This window comes from Branchiostoma lanceolatum, chromosome 4 (genome assembly GCF_035083965.1).
Source record: "Branchiostoma lanceolatum isolate klBraLanc5 chromosome 4, klBraLanc5.hap2, whole genome shotgun sequence".
Lineage (NCBI taxonomy): Eukaryota > Metazoa > Chordata > Leptocardii > Amphioxiformes > Branchiostomatidae > Branchiostoma > Branchiostoma lanceolatum.
In genome coordinates this window covers 23,612,339-23,629,804 of record NC_089725.1, presented here as the reverse complement: position 1 = coordinate 23,629,804, position 17,466 = coordinate 23,612,339, and the positions used below count along the sequence as shown (strand labels likewise).

The window sequence follows — 17,466 nt, the reverse complement described above, 5'->3', positions numbered from 1 at the left end:
ACTTATCATTTTGTGAGTCTTTGAGAAGAAACACTGTGTATGCATTTACCATAAAATCAGATTTCTCAGTGAACAATGTTGATATCACCCCAAATTAGTTTTTATCTAGTGATATTGGTGTGATCATCATAACTTTAAGAGCCCTACGGTCTAGCTTTGAATGCAAAAAGTGTGATCTGAAAATTAATTCCAGCACAGACGACTTGCTTGTGTCCCAAGTGGTCTGTGTTAACATGTATCTTCAATAGTAGTCCTTTGATCTACAGCCCAAGACCAATCATGAATTGCAACAATTAACAGCAATAAAACAGCCTGAGAGGGACAAGATGTGTTGGCTTGCTTGAGATCACATCGGGTCAAGCTATATGGCATTACATAATTGTCAATGATCATTCTTTGGCTACAGACTTAAATGACCACATGATCAATGTATAATACGCATGTTTAGTGATGGTTGGTGGTTTGAGGCCATGGCCTATGACACAGCTGGCATGGGGTGTGTTAGATTTGCCCAGCATGCGACCTCTGCCATAGGAACCTGGATCAAAGGTCAACAACATGGGATGGTTTACAAGAGGGGGTCACTGTGTGTCAAGGCTAAGCTCTATCCACCTGCAAATGATAGCTGTAAGTTACTGTTATGTTGGTGTTTTTTGATGTAAATCTAAACATAAAAATCATTAATTTGTATGCCTATCAACACCCCACTCTCCCTGAAGATAACTCTCCTTTCCATGTCATTTGCAGGATGGGAAGGTTCTCTTGGATGACAAGGCCATTGAGGAGTTGGAGTCCGATGAGAAAGGGCCTATTGATGATCGGTCCATCACAGTTGTTAGTGCTGAGGACATGGTCAACTTAGACATCATGTACATGGTGGCTGCGGATGCAAAAACTGCCATGGTAAGGAGCCCAGCCTTACCTCATGGGCTGATTTTATTCATTCCTCATGCTAGAACGTTGAAAACCTTTCAGGACTAACAATTAAATCCTAACAGACCCAAAGAAAACATGGTAAAGCTTATATAGAGCCAAGATTGCATCATTGAGACTGCAGCAGCTGAAGGCCCCTAAGGCAAAAGGATTGCCCACAAGGAAAAGATTAAGGTCCAAGGCTTTCAAGGCAAATGTAATATTGCTATGAGAACCTTCAGGGTTGGAACGACATCAGGCACTGATATCTCACATACATAGAATACATGATGTATTGGTTTCATGTTCCACTGCTGCCTTAGTGCTAAGGACGATGTTAAGTACATCGAAATATATTGTAGGATTATGTTACTTTGTATATTTGTACGTGTACCTGCTGTATTAAACTTTGGATATTGTCAAACTTAGAGATAAACCTTTTTTTTCAGATATGGAAGGAAGGGATACGTGGCCTTCTTCATAACTACAAGGCAAACAATGTGTGTCCAATGACACAGTTTCAGAAACAGTGAGTATCTATGTCAGACATTATATGAAGACTATGTTGGTTATGTAGGATGATTACTCACTGCTTAGTGCTTTGTCTAATTGTTTCTGTAAGAAAAGTATTACAGCAGCCTCCATTTTGTTTGTTGTTACAGTCTGACTTCAAATTTGGTTAGCTATATGGGTCAGATTTCTAATGTTATTTTGCAACCAATGTGGATCTGTTGATGTGCTTAATCTCCATAGGCCCAGTGGAACCAAATCTGAAGAAAATATATGCCAGAAATCTAATTTTACATTAGGAAGGACAAATTAAGAACAAAAGTGTATCTGTGACATATAGAGAATGCATGTATATCCAAAGTAAGCCAAGCTAAGTAACGTGATAAGTACAAAAGCTGGTTCTATTTCTGGAATTACCTTTTGATGAAGAATATCAGAATGAGGGAGCTGTATACTGTAAATGCATTTAAGTTCGCATGGTTTTGATTTCGCGCTAAGGCCAAAACGGAGTGTTTGCGGTGGTTTTGAGTTTGCAGCAGCGCTAAAGTAACATACTGCTACAGTATTGGACAAAAATGTTTCCGATGGTTTTAAGTTCGCATCGAAGCGGTTGCCGCAAAAATCGGGAACATAAAACCACCGCAAACATTTCTGCATTTACAGTATTGCTGAAATTGTCACCATTGTGAGACCAGCTGTGTGGGACTAGACAGATATGAGTTGCCAATTTTATGTCCTTATGAATCACTTCTGCATCCCCGACTGTAAACATGGAAAGCTAAAATATTGTTCCCCTGTCTTAGTTGGATGAGGCTCTCCCTTCAGGTCAGCCCTAGTGGCAAAATCCCTGTCAGAAGGTAAGATCCTCCCTACAATAGTTAATCTCTTGGAATTACTACCTTTAATTCCTTTTTTACATAAAAGCATATTCACGTTTCCACTATAGATTCCCAAACATAATGAAATGTTTGCCCCTGGAAGGTAAAAGTAGAGTTTGGTTACCAGTCTTGATTGCGCTTCAGGCATCATGCCCAGAAAGTGTTAAGTGACACGTTGTTTTCAAAACAAATTGTGAGATATATTCAGGATGCATGATTGCATCATTCCTGTTATGTGTGAATGTAGATACACTGAACTACAGTAGTATAGGACTTAACAATGCATTAATGACAATGTTGTTGGCACTGGTCAAGTAAAGTCACCATTGTCTGAGGTGCAGTGTGATGTCAAAACATGAAAATTGGGAAAATTATTACTGGTACATTGTTTTCAGTTGTCCATCTTTTAGTCACATGACAATAGAAATATGCTAAAGGTATAATTTTGTTACATTTTCATGAAAAATTATGTGACAATGACCCGGTCTACTATAATAAGAGGCACTTCTCTCTTCCTTGCAGCATCACAAGAACTTTTGCCTCTGGTAAAACAGAGAAGATGGTTTTTCAGAGTCTGAAGGACCTCGGACTTCCAAATGGAAAGGTCAGGCATTGATGCTTTAGCTAAAGTACCGGCATCATGCACTATACATACATTTCTATTCCAAATGTTACATATACATGTATATACATTTCTGTTTAAATCAAGTCGGGCCTTTTAGGCTTTTAGTTTCTCTCTAACTTTGGTAGATTATTGAGAGATTCTGTACCTAACTGTGAATGACGTAGATGCAACTTGTGTGCGAGAGCTTTGTACACTGCTCGATACTTCCCTGCTGTCTACTGGTGCCGTCATACTCACAGCCAGTAATCCGGCAGGTCTAGAATGTCCCACTTATTTTCTTTCCCACGCATCATGAGAGAATGTTAGTGGAGACAAGTGAAACTTGTGGATTTGCCTGTCTGAACACATTTGCTCTCAAATTTGTCACGAGGGCATGGCAAACTGGCCATGGGAGGATAGAGGAGGTACATTCATCAGTAGTCACAATAGACTTACTTTTGGTAATCCCTATCCTGTATCTTGTGGGCGTATAAATGGGCTGTCTGTCCAAAAGAATCCCAGAAAAGAGCCATATCTGCCATTCCATGTGGTGGGATATGCATCATGCTTTGTTAACTTCATTGTCAGGCTGTGCTATCGGGTCTATTAGTTCTGATCTGAGGATGCAGTTCCTGTAGTGGCTACTATTTCACTTTCAAAACTTGAAAGAGTGAAAGAACACATAAAAACTGAATGAGTTTGCTTTATTCAATGTATGCTCTGGAAGGCCTTGTTCCCAGATCAAGTGCTAAATATATAATATTCCAAAGTATGTCTTCTCTTTCTTTCTCTACCGATGTAGAACGACGAGATTGAGCCCGCAGACTTTACTTTTGAGAAGTTCTTTGAGCTGTACAAGAAGATCTGCCCAAGGACAGACATTGACGACCTCTTCCATAAGCTGTATGTCATTTTCCTACTTATTATGGTTGTAGAAGGCTTTGTGGGGAACTGCAGGGGGAATCATGTTTGCTGTTGTACTGTTCTGATTGATAGAACATGATTGGATATCGTTGTGTTTAATCTATAAAGTTCTTTTAATATTAGCTTATGACATACTCGTTATCATCAGCAGAACAACAGAAATGGAGCAAGTTACTCCATCTTGTATTTTTAGACACATTCTTTAAACACACCTTGCAGGTCACATCGTCTTTTCTGTTTTTCAGGAATGGAGGCAAGGAGTACCTGGCTATTGACCAGATAATCAATTTCCTGAATGAGGTTTGTACAGTTTGATTTGATAGATCAGAAGATACATGTACTGATACAAAGAAATGATCCATTAGTCAGGTTGGAGATGTTTGAGGCAATAATGTTGACAAGCCATAACATGCTTGGGGTTATCAGCTACACATTGATATTAAGACAGGCCAAGTCAAGCTCAATATATTTTCATTGTTAGGCAGTCTAGTCAGCTAATAGTCACACCTGTATTGATGAAAGCAATACAGTCTGTCGTCATTGATCCAGTTTTCTGGAAAATAATCGAAACATTACAAGACAGTCCTGGTTGATGACCTCATTCAGAGCAATGTTGTAACATCAAATGCATCCCTACGGCGATAGAAATAATGATGTTTCACAAGTCTCCCTGCTTCTAAGTTACTAATTGGGGTGCCTAGCACCTCCTTTGGGAAAGTTTCGTCACTTTATTTATGGCAATGTTTTAAGGTGAGAAGGTGACGCAATAAATTTCTGTCACCCCAGAATGTCTTTATGAGAGCCAGAAGCCTCAAATATTACATTCGTTGGTACTGCAGCCCATCAGAGTTAAGAGTAATCATGTTACATGTACATGCATGGGCTTGTCAACTTAGCTCAGTGTAGCCTAAGGGTTCATATTCTTTTCTCTCTCCATCTGCAGCAACAAAGAGACCCCCGGCTCAATGAGATCCTGTTCCCGTTCTTTGACAGAAAAAGAGTCTTAGCTCTCATCCAGAAGTATGAGGTCGACCCAGAGTTCATCAAGAAAGGTCAGAAATTGTGACGTTATCAAATCATGATCCTGTTTATCGTAATATTGGATGTATTAAAACATGTACCAAATCCAACTACCATCAGCATTCGTCTGCCGGGCTACAGATATCTGTCACTTTGAAAAACAGCATGTTTGAGAGAACTCTAATGCAGTACCCTCCAGGTATGCACAGTTTAGATTTGCAGAAGTGCATTATACTAGATCATGTTGCATTGGAAATCTCTTTAGATGCATTTCTCAGGGTGGCGGATAAATATGACTGGGTGAAATTATGTCAGTAAACATTATAACATAACTTTTGTTTTGATATCAATTTTTGTTCTTGTAGCATAGTAATAGCACAGCATGCTTTAGATATTGGACCACACAATATGGAAGACATAAGCTGAAGCGTATCATTTTGGAGTTAACATGTAATATGTCAAGGGTATTATGGCGTTGAAATGCGAAATCATTTCCATGTTTCTCCACCCATGCATCCTGAGTAGGTACGGTTCAAGGGTTGTTGAAATGTGACTTTGCTGAGTGCAGTAGTAGATGAAAGCATCAATTCAAGAGGTGGACTTTGTTGGAGTGTGCCTTTAAGCACCCAAAGCTCTTTAAAGCATGGAATTAAGGTCAAAAATGCTTGTCACACGAGTACGAAACTTGAAAGTTTTGTGGAAAGTGGTTTGTTCAAATCCTGGAACTGTCCATGGTGCTGAACATCCTGATGTTGCAGAAGTCAAACACTTGTGGAAAGGAATATTAGAAAAGGGATTTTAGTCTTGTAAGGTGGAAGACTTTACTTTTCTGGTGTTCTTTTTTCATCAGCTAGTGTGTCCATGTTTCCCCTTAGGGCTTGTTATCTTTTATTGTTTAGAGGTCAGTAACTTGCCCTACACTGAAATTTGCATATCATTTTCCCATGCTGGACATATTGAACAATTTGACTGTTTGGCCTTTAGACCAATATTCTGGCCAAAGCAAATTACTCTGTCTGGAGTAGTCTATTATGAGGGATCCAATATGATTAGCCCAGGGATTAGTGTTTTAGGTATGTGAGATTAGATTGATTTCATCCCCTTGAAGTCAGGTTGCCTCCGGTATACGGGGCTAGATTTGATATAGACAGCTCGGTAACAGATTGCCTAAAGGACAAACAGATGATCAGTTGAGATTATTGCTGTAGGGCCTGTAATTTCTAAGAAGCATTTGGAAAGGAACAAGATGTCCATAGTTTTTATGTACATATACATTCAATTGCCATAGCTTGTTATGCTGCCCATGTCAAAATCCCATTGTAACATCTTTTCTTTGTCAGCAGGGCTAGCCCTTTGTAATAGCAACAGGCTAGTAGGGAAACCCTGGCTGTGCATGCTGAACAGCCAAACCAATAAATAAATGAATAGATAAAGATGTCCATTGGATTGTCGGTACATCAGGCTCAATGAAATATGGCGTGGTTCTCCACAAAATGATATCGACATTGGACATCAGCTGGTTACCAAAGCAATGCACAAGTACTTGTAAGCAAGTAAAACACACCTGCATTGAACTGTTGCTGACCTAAGTTTCAGGTTTATATAGATTTATTCCGACCAGATGACCTGAAAGTCAACAACATTGTGTGTTGAGATGTCGATGTAAATCAAAGGGGATGTAAGTTTATTTTTTCTTCATGATTTTAAGACCTCAAAGCTTTCAAGGTGAACAAGGCAAACCAAACATCCAGACTATCCAGCCCCAATAAGAAGCAACCCAGATATGCTGCACTTCAACCGGTCATTGACCCCGCTGTATTTTTCCAGAGTGGATGAGTCTGGAGGGGTTCACGCGGTACCTGATGAGTGATGAGAACGCTCCAGTGTTCCTGGACAGACTGGAGGAGTACCAGGACATGGACCAGCCCCTGTGCCATTATTACATCAACTCCTCCCACAACTCATACCTGACGGGCAGACAGTTCGGTGGCAAGTCCTCCGTGGAGATATACAGACAGGTGCTACTGGCAGGGTGCAGGTAGGATTTTTTTTCTGCCAATAATTCTCTCTTATGTTGAATGACAACATTTACAAAGTCGTATTGTTAGCCTTGCACCACCCTAGTATTGACTCATTCCTCCATTTCATTTTAGAGATGCTAATGATGAATGTCACTTGAAATGGCTGGAAGTACTAAGTAATCTCCTTATCTAATCCAGTTGTAGAGATGGAGTTGTCTTTGAATGCTGTTTACCTTGATGTCTAACCTTCATCAACATACTGTTTGTTGTACTACCTCAGATGTGTGGAGCTGGACTGTTGGGACGGGAAGGGTGAAGACCAGGAACCGATCATCACTCACGGCAAGGCTATGTGCACAGATGTCCTTTTCAAGGTCAGCGGAAAAGTCTGAACTATTCATGAGAGATGGTTGCACCCAAGATATGAAGTACATACATGTAGGCTTCATGACTGTAACGTAATCCCAGAAAAAATGCATGCTTATAGAAAAACGAATGTCACAACTATTTGATGTAAGTTGTGAAGTCTGCTCAATCTAGCTAATGTGGGAAATACATTCTTTGAGCTTGATACAATTCTTTGGAGTCAAACGGTTATGTCATGTAAAATCTTAATCAACTATGGTCATACATAACATTGTATGTCAGCCTATCCAATTTGGCAATAGATTCTTAACTTTGAAAGTCTTATGAAGACAAAGTGTTCATTGAAAAAGCTGTGAATATTTTTCCCTCCCGATGGCTCTAGGATGTGATTCACGCCATTGCAGAGACAGCATTTGAAGCTTCCGACTACCCAGTGATCCTGTCCTTTGAGAACCACTGCTGGTAAGTGTAGAATATGTCCATATACTTGTCCATTGAGCCCCCTATTGTCCCATTGTTTTCTGGCAACCCTTAAGATGTTCTTTGAGGAAACTACCTATCTGATCACTGGTGATTATCTGGTTCACAGTACATGTACATGTTTTTTCTTCCCAGCAGATTTCAAACATTTATTTAGAAAAGAATGGAGTCTGCTGTTGGAATCTGGTTACTTTAGATTACCTGGTCAGTAAGCAAAACTGTATACTACTTGCACAGGTATCATGATTCTGAATAAATATCTTCACAGCAAAGCACAGCAGTACAAGCTGGCAAAGTACTGCGATGAAATCTTTGGTGATCTTCTGCTCAAGGAACCACTGGAAGATTATCCGGTGGGTGCCAGTATTCTGTGCTCTTGCAGTTGAAGTTACAATTGGACATTTAGCAGTGTATCTAATGACTGCTTCAGTGTGCATGATGACCTTAGTTTCTATATCTTGTTTGTTGTTTATTGTTTATTTGCTTATGTACAAATATTTAAAAACAATATGAAATACAGGACAAAAAACTTCAGGGGGGGTTGACAGAAGCCTATGTGGCTTTTCGTGGGCCTCCCCACGAAACTTGATAATATGAATGATTTAAATTGTACATAATCAAAACTAAACAAAATCAACAAAAGAAATAAGTTGAAATTATACCATGCATGCTCTCCATGAATCAGGTGTTAGTTACACATCACCTTGTTCTCAAGCTGGAATGAGTGCTCTCCAGATAAATCTTCCTTTTTATGCTTCCAGCTGGAAGAAGGAAAGGTGCTCCCCCCGCCCAATTCGCTGAAGAGGAAAATCCTCATCAAGAACAAGAGGCTGAAGCCAGAAGTAGAAAAAAGTAAGAAACACTAATCTTTGCATACAGCAAGACATTATCGGGATAGAAAGTGTCCATATTTAAAACAAAGGCATGTCTTAAGGTACTATTTGTGTCTGAGTGGGCTGTGTACATTACAACAATGCATGCTCTCTGCAGTACTTTTGTGTGATCCAATATTAAACACAGCTGCTGTGCAAATGGAGAGAAGCTTGATACCGTTGAGCCTCAAGACAGAATTTCCTGGAAAGTTCTGACAATTTTCCGAGAAATGTCAGACTCTGTACTTGTTATTTTCTGTTCCAGAGCAACTGGAGCTGTTCTGGAAGGGGGAGGGCAACTTGGAGGTGGAGGAGGAGGAGCATTCAGAGTCTGGTATGATTCTCATGTTTTTTCATGCATTATAGCTTAGATGTGATACTGACATAGGACTTATTTTATCTCTTTAAAATTGCATGTCTTTTGACCTTTTTATCATAATTCTGCCACACATATAAAGATATCAAATAGTACTATGCTCTGAATAACGTCAGATACTATCAAAGTTTCGACAATTATTCTAGGACAGTGAAACAGATTAATAGCAGGTAACTTTCAAAGGTCGCCACAAGTGTCCTACCATGTTCAAGTCTTTAAAACATTCTAAGGACAGTTCTGTGGCCAGAACTTCTAGGATTGCATGGTCATGTCGAGGTTTAGGTACTGGAGTGTTGCCTGCTTTCAGGAGAAAATGGAGTCAGTTCACCCTCAGAGGACGGAAACCCTCAAGAGTTCAAGTTTAATAAGTCCAACAGCAGCAGTGACATTCAGGAGGAAGGCAAGAATGGCTCCCTGAAGAACAAAAAGGTGGAGATGCCGGTCGATACTTTCTTGTTTGGTGTGTCTTTAGTTCTTGTACCCCCTGCACCATATCCCTGTCTTGTGGACCTGAGGAACAGAGGTAGAATGTGTCTCTGTCTCTGATTTTCCACCATGCCAGTTATTGGCCTGTTGTCTCCTTCTGGTTGGTTTGCACTGTTTCCCCACCATTCTCTTGATTTCTTGTTCATCCTGCTGTAAACCCACCATGACTGCAGTAGACCCACCTATGTAGGTTATTGTGTGTTACCCCATAGTTTACTCTTCACTCCTGAGGCATTACTCATAGGCCCCTATCCACTAAGCCATTACAATGGTTACCGTATCCAGATTGCCAAGCCAATTCTCAACCCCAACTTTCATTATAATACCTAGAATAGCATTGTGAAATTACTTCCAGGAACCCCTTGATAAGGTAGTGCCCCTGTAGTAGATCATATAGAGCTTACGGTAATCATACATCCCATATATCCTGACAGTTATCCTTGTCCCTCTTTTCATCATCCCTTGATCTTCCCAGTCTGATCCATGTCTACAGTCTGATCCATGTCTGCAGTCTGATCCATGTCTTCAGTCTGATCCATGTCTTCAGTCTGACGGACATGTTTGTCTGCTCTGTATGAAAACTCAAGAGAGTTTCACCACAAGCTCTGCTACTAACTGTTTTGAACACCACTTGTTCCCTGTCTTTGTTGTTTGGTCTGTGTATCATAGAATGTTACTCCTGCCTCTGGTTGATACCTTTCTAGTTTGTGTAAGTTCACTTTTCCATGACTTTTGAATAAGCCAGAGTATGACCATGGTCTATCCTTGTGTGTAATAGTGTATCAAGCAGCTTATTGTAATGCAATTGGGGCTGAATATTAAACACTTCAGTGCTATCGTTTCTTACCTTGCCACATCACCTGGCACTCTTGCAGCTTGTTGTATGTACGTACCAGTACATGTAATCCCTTGCTATAGGTGTAAGCTATCCTTATCAGGCTACTGTGCCATTTTTCCAGTCTCAGAGAGGAAAAGGGAGCGAGGGAGAAAATGTGGAAATATCATATTCGGGCCAGTTTTGACTCCTTGATATTTCTGTCCTCAGAGTGCGATGAGCCTGTCTCAGGAGGAGGAGCAGGCCATGGCCATGTCACAGTACCAGTACCAGGGGGCCACCACCAATGTCCACCCCTGGCTGTCCTCCATGGTCAGCTACGCACAGCCTGTCAAGTTCGCCGGCTTCGACGTGGCTGAAGGTCTTGTACAAGACTTACTTTTCTTTTCACTGTCCTAAATACATGCATGAAATCCCCATAGTTTAAAGGCTCACACAATGGTATTCACCATTGTGCACATCTGAAGATGGAAGAGGAGGACAAGTCATTTGATTGCTGATCTAAAAGAAGAACAGGATGTGAAAAAGTTTTCCATCTGTTGTTAATGTTGTTAGAGTTCTCTATTGTAATTGCTAGTTTATATTTCCTACTTTATTTCAGTCATTGCCATCTGAAAAATGCTAAGGTGTGATTATGTTTTGGCACATTCTTTGTTGAAAAACTAAATGAAACCTGTTGTTAATGTTTTGCCTGTATGCCATAGCAGGCTTTGCATGACTTGTCTCATTTCTGTTACCAGAACGCAACATCCACCACAACATGTCCTCTTTCAACGAATCTGCTTGCCTTGGGTACCTAAAGACAAGTGCCATCGAATTTGTCAAGTATCCTTCATATGTGCATGCATTTTTATCATTGAATGTTGTTCGTGTGTAACCATGTCATTGTTTATATTCAACTACTCGTACCCTCTACTACCGTACTACATGTAAGTGACACAATGAGATTTTTATGACCATCTTATCCTTCAGAGAGGAATATGACATGCCACATGTCCTCCTTCAATGAATCTGCAGGACTGGGCTACATGAAGACCAGTGTTTTAGAGTTTGTCAAGCATCCTGCCATCTGTGACTACCCACAGCTATTTATCAGTACATAGGTCTGCACGCACACATGAAGCTCATACTGCATGTGGTTTCTGTTTCTTTCAGGGTGCATGACCAACTTGCCTGACAGTACGTCTGTCTTCACAATATTGCATGTGCATTGCATATCATGTGTTACATGTATGTCATTGATCTTTATTTAGTAATGTACCAGACTATGTTGAATTAAAGTGTTGTCACTGGTATGCTGATGGTTACATTAGCTTTTCTAGCCTCATATTCCCTAAAGTAAGCATCTTGCGGTGTTGGCAAAGTGAAATCCAATGGTGCAGAAGGAGCTGAACATTGATGATGTTTCAGTGCCTTTAGTTATCATGTGCAAGCAATCGCTGTCCAAATCTGCCATGGATAGCTTTTGCCACTCATTAAGCGTTAGTTATCTTTCATTTACCAACATGCATGTGGCAACTGTAATGGCAAGTGGTTTGTTGACAACTGTTGAAACTTTCTCTGCTTCTGTGTTCTACTTTCAGATTCTTTTATTTCCCATAAGGTTCATTGTTAATTTGGGGCATGTACTGAGGAGAGACCTGTTAAATGCCATGTTTCTGGCATGTCCTGTAATTTGTACATGAATCAGTCCTTGACCAGCCTTTCAGCTATAACAAGCGTCAGATGAGCAGAATCTACCCCAAGGGCGCCCGTGTGGACTCCAGTAACTACATGCCGCAGATCTTCTGGAACGCAGGCTGCCAGATGGTGGCCCTCAACTACCAAACTCCAGGTGAGACCTTCTCCAGTTCCAGTGCCGTTCCTTTCAGCTGTGCTTATTTTTGACATTTTGATTGGTTTAGAATAAAGAAAAACTGAGTTTTTAACGTTGTGTTTGTTTCATTCTGTAGACTTGTCCATGCAGCTGAACCAGGGAAAGTTTGAATACAATGGCAAGTGCGGGTAAGTTTTAGGACAGCACTTAAACTTGTTCTTTCAATATCTAATAATAAGTTGTATATAAGATCATTTGGCTGCCACTCTGGCTGCTCTCATTGGCTGAAGGAGCAGTGCAAGTTTTTAAAACTGGTTTTAGGACTGTTGTTGTCTATATGTGATTTCTGCATGGCCATTGGCTACCACCCCCATTGCTCCGAAATAAAAGCAACATACTATTTGCCACTGATTTATATGGATGCAAACCTGTTTTTTTTTAACTGAATCTGATACATTAAAAAAATCAACTGTACACAACCAATGCTATTGGAAAGTTGCTTATCACAATAATGTAATTCAAGTTAACCGAGCTAAAAGGACAGGATGTACAGCTCCATGCAATGGGGTTGGAAAAGAAAAATGTGGTAGCTTACTGCTTCCATTTTAGTTATTTTCTAGGAAACACCAGGAAAGTGTTGAAGTGCTGTTGCGGCACCATATGTCTGTTGAAATTTGTTGCAGGGAGCACTCTAGATCTCACTCTCAATGCATTTTATTGGAACTAAGCCAGAGTGATGGTACCTTTTAACACTGGATGCACTTACCACACAGTATTTTTCACTGCATCTTAGACTATCATTTTAGTCTGATGCCATCCAAGTGCTTGATAATGATAACTTGACTGTATTGCTGGTACTACCAAGCCATGCTGCTCTCTATCTGCCACAGGTATCTGCTGAAACCAGAGTTCATGAGGAGACCAGACAAGACTTTTGATCCATTTGCGGAGTCCCCCGTGGATGGAGTTATTGCTGCTACAATCGAAGTTGAGGTAATGGTTTGAACATAAAAGAAGACTGTAAGACTGCATAGTGCTCAGCTGAGTCAGACGATGGGCCCAATGGCTGAAACCCCTTTCCACTATAAGTCCTGATGGCTGTGTTGTACAATCTCACACTTTCCTCTCACACTGAATGTTGTGGTAATGGTCTTGATGTGCTACAGGACCAATTTCTTTGTGTAAAAAGGACTATGCGTCTTGTGCATTTGATAGAAAGATGTTTGAAAGATCTTTTGAACTGTCAAAGACTGACATTACTTGAACGTCAGGCTTTGAAATGAATTTCCAGTACGAGTGTACAGCTAACTAAAGACCAATTTAGGCCTGTCCTGTTCTTTGTGTTTTCTGTTTGAAGATGAAATGAAAGGGATTTGATACATTTGCCATGTATGTCACCGGATGTTGGTGTGAGACTATTGTTAGACCTAATATACGTCTACCTATAAGTAGGTGTATTGGAAGTTAGGGAGCAAATGTGTAATAACCTACCTTTTGTTTGATAACTCTATCATTGGCAATCAAATCAAATAATGCAGACATATTGCATCCTAATATGATGCAGTTCTAGAAGCGATGATTGCTATCATCCTCTCTGTGTTTCTTTTGTCCCCTTCCACAATTACCTTTTATTTGTTCTATCATATCGTGATATGAATTCAGGCTGGGCTTGTTTGACGCCAGACCGCTTGAAATATATACTTTGTCATTTACTACAGCTGTCAAGATCTTCACTTTTGTAATAACTTGTAGAATTCTTACTATCTGTCACACAGAGGGTTACGGGTGACTGTAAAATGCATGTTCTTAATATTGTAGTATATCATTCAGAAATGTTTCAACTAGAGTGCTTTCAATTGATGTTTGAAGAAGCTGCTTCATGTCCTTAGGTGATCTCAGGTCAGTTCTTGTCAGACAAAAAAGTCGGCACGTACGTGGAGGTCGAGATGTACGGCCTACCCACCGACACCATCCGGAAGGAGTTCAAGACCAAGACCATTCCGGCCAACGGTCTGAACCCGCAGTACAACGAGGAGCCGTTCGTCTTCAGGAAAGTGGTGCTACCGGACCTTGCCACACTGAGATTCGCTGTGTACGACGAGAACAACAAGCTGATTGGTCAGCGTGTACTTCCGCTTGATGGGCTACAAGCAGGTGTGGACACAATCCTTCACAATCTCTCTTCTAGAGTATTACTTTGCTACACTTGATTTGCTGCATGGATTAGCCCATAAGGAAATGTTTATGCAAAATTGTACATACTGGTAGAGGCAAAACTTTTGTTATGAATTTTGAAAGTAGGATGGCTGTAATATGATTATGATTTTATTTCATGGCAATTCTGACTTAAGTAGTCTCGGTGCCTCTCTGATGAAAATGCTGTTTTATGTGGTATAATGTATTTACAATGATCTCCTTTTATACTGATGTGATTTGTACAGTAACAACATGAAGAAAGGCTTACTGAAGTCAGGGTTGTCATTTCAGCCCATCCAGTAGGATTGTTGACACTCATGGAAAACTAGAAGTTGATAGATTTTGACAGTGTTTTAATATCTATCAGCTGAATGATTGTATACCTGCCCATGGAATACTTCAGATGTATCCATCAGCACAGGCAGATCTTTTACATTTTCTTCCCCACAGGCTACAGGCACGTCGGGCTGCGGACAGAGTCCAATTTCCCCATGTCGCTCCCCTGTCTCTTCTGTAACATCAACCTAATGACTTATGTTCCCGATGGCTTAGGAGGTATGTCATAAGAATCACTCAAGGAAAATCAGTGAAATCTTTGGATTAAGTTTATGATTGATAATGTATTGTGTTGAAGAACTTTCGATTGGGAAAATGACAGTTTGTAGAACACTAGTAACCAGATATACCGTTGAAATACATCTTAGTACTGGATGCTTCTGTTGCTCCTATCATACATAACCATCATACCATTTTGTGTCTCCAGAGTTTGTTGATGCACTGAACAACCCCATGCAGTACCTGTCCCAGCTGGAGAAGAGAGCCATGGCCATGAAGGCTATGGGAATTGATGAGGTAGATGAAGTACTAGCCATCAAGCTTGCTGTTGTCAATGCATGCCCTGTTCATGGTGCTGCATTCCCAGATATTAGTTGTCAGGGTGCTGTCCATGGTGCTGATCCGGTTGCTATTGTTGTTGTCCTGATTGTCTACAATAGAAATCACTGGTTTGAAATGCTGATGTTCTGGCTACCTTACAGAAAGACATAGCTGACGTTCCTGCCAGTTCAGGGAAGAAGGATAAGAAGGCAGCCAATGGGAAGTCTCCAGCCACGCCTTCCTCCAGCCTGGGGGTTGATGGGAAGGATGGGAAGGCTAAGACTCCCACAAAAGGTTAGAGGTCGAATATGACCCTACTGTGCTAGTCCAACTATTGTTTTATATACATGTATATGTAAGCTCCTATTTCATGCCAAGCAGAATATTAAGTCTGCAGTCTGTTATGAATTCCAGTTCATAGTCTACAAACTCCGTGATAGGGATATCACGTGGACGGATGAATGAATGTTGGGCTTTGATTAGACCTGTGCTGACTGCAGTGTTCATGTTGTTTATTTGCCACCACAGAATCAGCCTGTCCAGCCCCAGTTTCCATAGAGAGCCTTAAACAGGAGAAGGTCAGCCATTGTTTCCAACAGCTTTGATGTGTGCCATGTCTTCATAACCAATGCCTGTAACTATGTTCGTTTTGAATATGTTATCAATAATAATCATTCTTGTGATTATGTTAGAGTGTCATCAACATTGCATGTTTGCTTGGTAAGAATTGACTAATGGTGTTTCAGCTTGAGGGTGCAGTTTTACAACTCAGTCCTTTCCTATGAGCTAAATTGGATAATTACTACAGTCTCAATGGATTTATGTACAGTTGTGCTTGGCTGCATTGAATATCTTTTTACTAACCTACTTCATTCCTGCCCATAGCAATACATAAAACTAATCAAGAAGCAAACTAAGGAGATGAATGGTCTAAAGAAGAGACATGACAAGGTAATGACCATGATGCATGGTTTGCTTGATTATGAAACTAATGTTAACAGCACGTAACTTCTTTTGGGTCAACTGAAATGTTGAGAGCCCCGTCTTTCATTACAATTATGGATTGCATACTGTAGAATTGTCGTTGGTAAGACATGCTTTGTATGGAGTGTAGAATGGGGATCATTATTCAGAAGGCACACATATTTAATGCTTACTGATACAATGATTTTGGATATGAGTCCATGTAGGGTTCATTTTCTAGCGTCAGACAGTTAGGACATTGGGGCTGTGAGAAGTAAGTACATGAATCACTTGAAACATGAAAATTGTATTCATTTCCTTCCTTAGGAAAAGGCAGTAATGCAGAAGGCCCAGAGCAGTGTGGTGGACAAGATGGTCGCAGCTCACCAGAAGGAAAAGCAAAGTGTGGAGAAGAATCTAGAGAAAGCAAAGAAAAAGAATGGGTACAATTTCATACTACTGTAACAGTTATAAGATTATAAATCATTACAAACAGAACGTATCAAGGTTATGTACACTAAGTCAGAGTTTATATGCTTTATGAAGCTTGAGATGTGCTAGAAGTTTTAAAAAGTATCAAGAATTTTGTCAAGAAAAGGAATATTGTTCAAGAAGGCAAGAAACAGGATGAGTTACTAGTAATGACAACAAACTGATTGTTCTGACAACAATTGCAGATCTGGCTTGTCTTAATGAAATATAGACAGGCACCCAGTAATGTTGTCTCATTTGTACAGGACCAATGCTGCTGAGCTCGAAAGCAAACTGAAATCCCTGGTGGAGAATCATGATGCAAAGGTAAGCCAAGTCTTCAGTTGTTACCAACTGTTTCGTTCACCTTGTTGTTATCCTTCATCATCATCATCATCAAATCGGGCGGCTTGCCCGGACTAAGGCTGCTCTCTACCTCCAGGCGTCAAGTATTGTTATCCTTATCACACAAAAACAAAGGAGGTTACAGCTGTCTGGAAATGTATGTTGAACTTCTTAGTTTTATAGTATATCATTCAGAGATATTTCAATTCCATTGCTTCTTCATGACGTTAGGTCATCTCAGATCAGTTCTTGTAATGTGTGATAATTGGTTATTTATGGTATTGGGCTTATGAAAATCGTTTCAACTCATCTGGCATTTACAAAGATGTAACAGATGTTACCCAGTCAATTTCCACACTGAAAGCCATTTTTCACTGGCCACCATGAAACTCCAAAGGTCTGGAAATGTACTGACAGGAATATCAATAGGATGATGCTCATCAAAACTCCTGCAAGACTTCCAGCATACTTTATTTGATGCTTTCAATTTTAAGTGGCAAGTTTTGCAAGGTCAC

General features: G+C 40.3%; 1 protein-coding gene across 3 annotated transcripts in view; it reads left to right on the top strand.

Moving 5' to 3' along the window:
* LOC136433498 (1-phosphatidylinositol 4,5-bisphosphate phosphodiesterase beta-4-like) overlaps positions 1 to 17,466 on the top strand; it is a 58,815-nt gene that overhangs the window by 35,910 nt on the left and 5,439 nt on the right. For 2 of the 3 annotated variants that reach the window (XM_066425776.1, XM_066425775.1), the window contains exons 5-31: positions 748 to 903; positions 1,362 to 1,441; positions 2,226 to 2,279; positions 2,823 to 2,904; positions 3,707 to 3,807; positions 4,074 to 4,128; positions 4,772 to 4,880; positions 6,676 to 6,886; positions 7,150 to 7,243; positions 7,618 to 7,697; positions 7,984 to 8,068; positions 8,477 to 8,567; positions 8,853 to 8,921; positions 9,271 to 9,392; positions 10,495 to 10,645; positions 11,025 to 11,109; positions 11,994 to 12,118; positions 12,237 to 12,288; positions 12,991 to 13,093; positions 13,990 to 14,254; positions 14,747 to 14,851; positions 15,060 to 15,148; positions 15,334 to 15,466; positions 15,701 to 15,750; positions 16,058 to 16,123; positions 16,463 to 16,578; positions 16,873 to 16,933. In XM_066425776.1, the coding sequence (XP_066281873.1) occupies positions 748 to 903; positions 1,362 to 1,441; positions 2,226 to 2,279; positions 2,823 to 2,904; positions 3,707 to 3,807; positions 4,074 to 4,128; positions 4,772 to 4,880; positions 6,676 to 6,886; positions 7,150 to 7,243; positions 7,618 to 7,697; positions 7,984 to 8,068; positions 8,477 to 8,567; positions 8,853 to 8,921; positions 9,271 to 9,392; positions 10,495 to 10,645; positions 11,025 to 11,109; positions 11,994 to 12,118; positions 12,237 to 12,288; positions 12,991 to 13,093; positions 13,990 to 14,254; positions 14,747 to 14,851; positions 15,060 to 15,148; positions 15,334 to 15,466; positions 15,701 to 15,750; positions 16,058 to 16,123; positions 16,463 to 16,578; positions 16,873 to 16,933 (2,790 nt within the window). The remainder of the gene's footprint in view (positions 1 to 747; positions 904 to 1,361; positions 1,442 to 2,225; positions 2,280 to 2,822; positions 2,905 to 3,706; positions 3,808 to 4,073; positions 4,129 to 4,771; positions 4,881 to 6,675; positions 6,887 to 7,149; positions 7,244 to 7,617; positions 7,698 to 7,983; positions 8,069 to 8,476; positions 8,568 to 8,852; positions 8,922 to 9,270; positions 9,393 to 10,494; positions 10,646 to 11,024; positions 11,110 to 11,993; positions 12,119 to 12,236; positions 12,289 to 12,990; positions 13,094 to 13,989; positions 14,255 to 14,746; positions 14,852 to 15,059; positions 15,149 to 15,333; positions 15,467 to 15,700; positions 15,751 to 16,057; positions 16,124 to 16,462; positions 16,579 to 16,872; positions 16,934 to 17,466) is intronic. The other variant, XM_066425777.1, reaches the window with a different exon arrangement.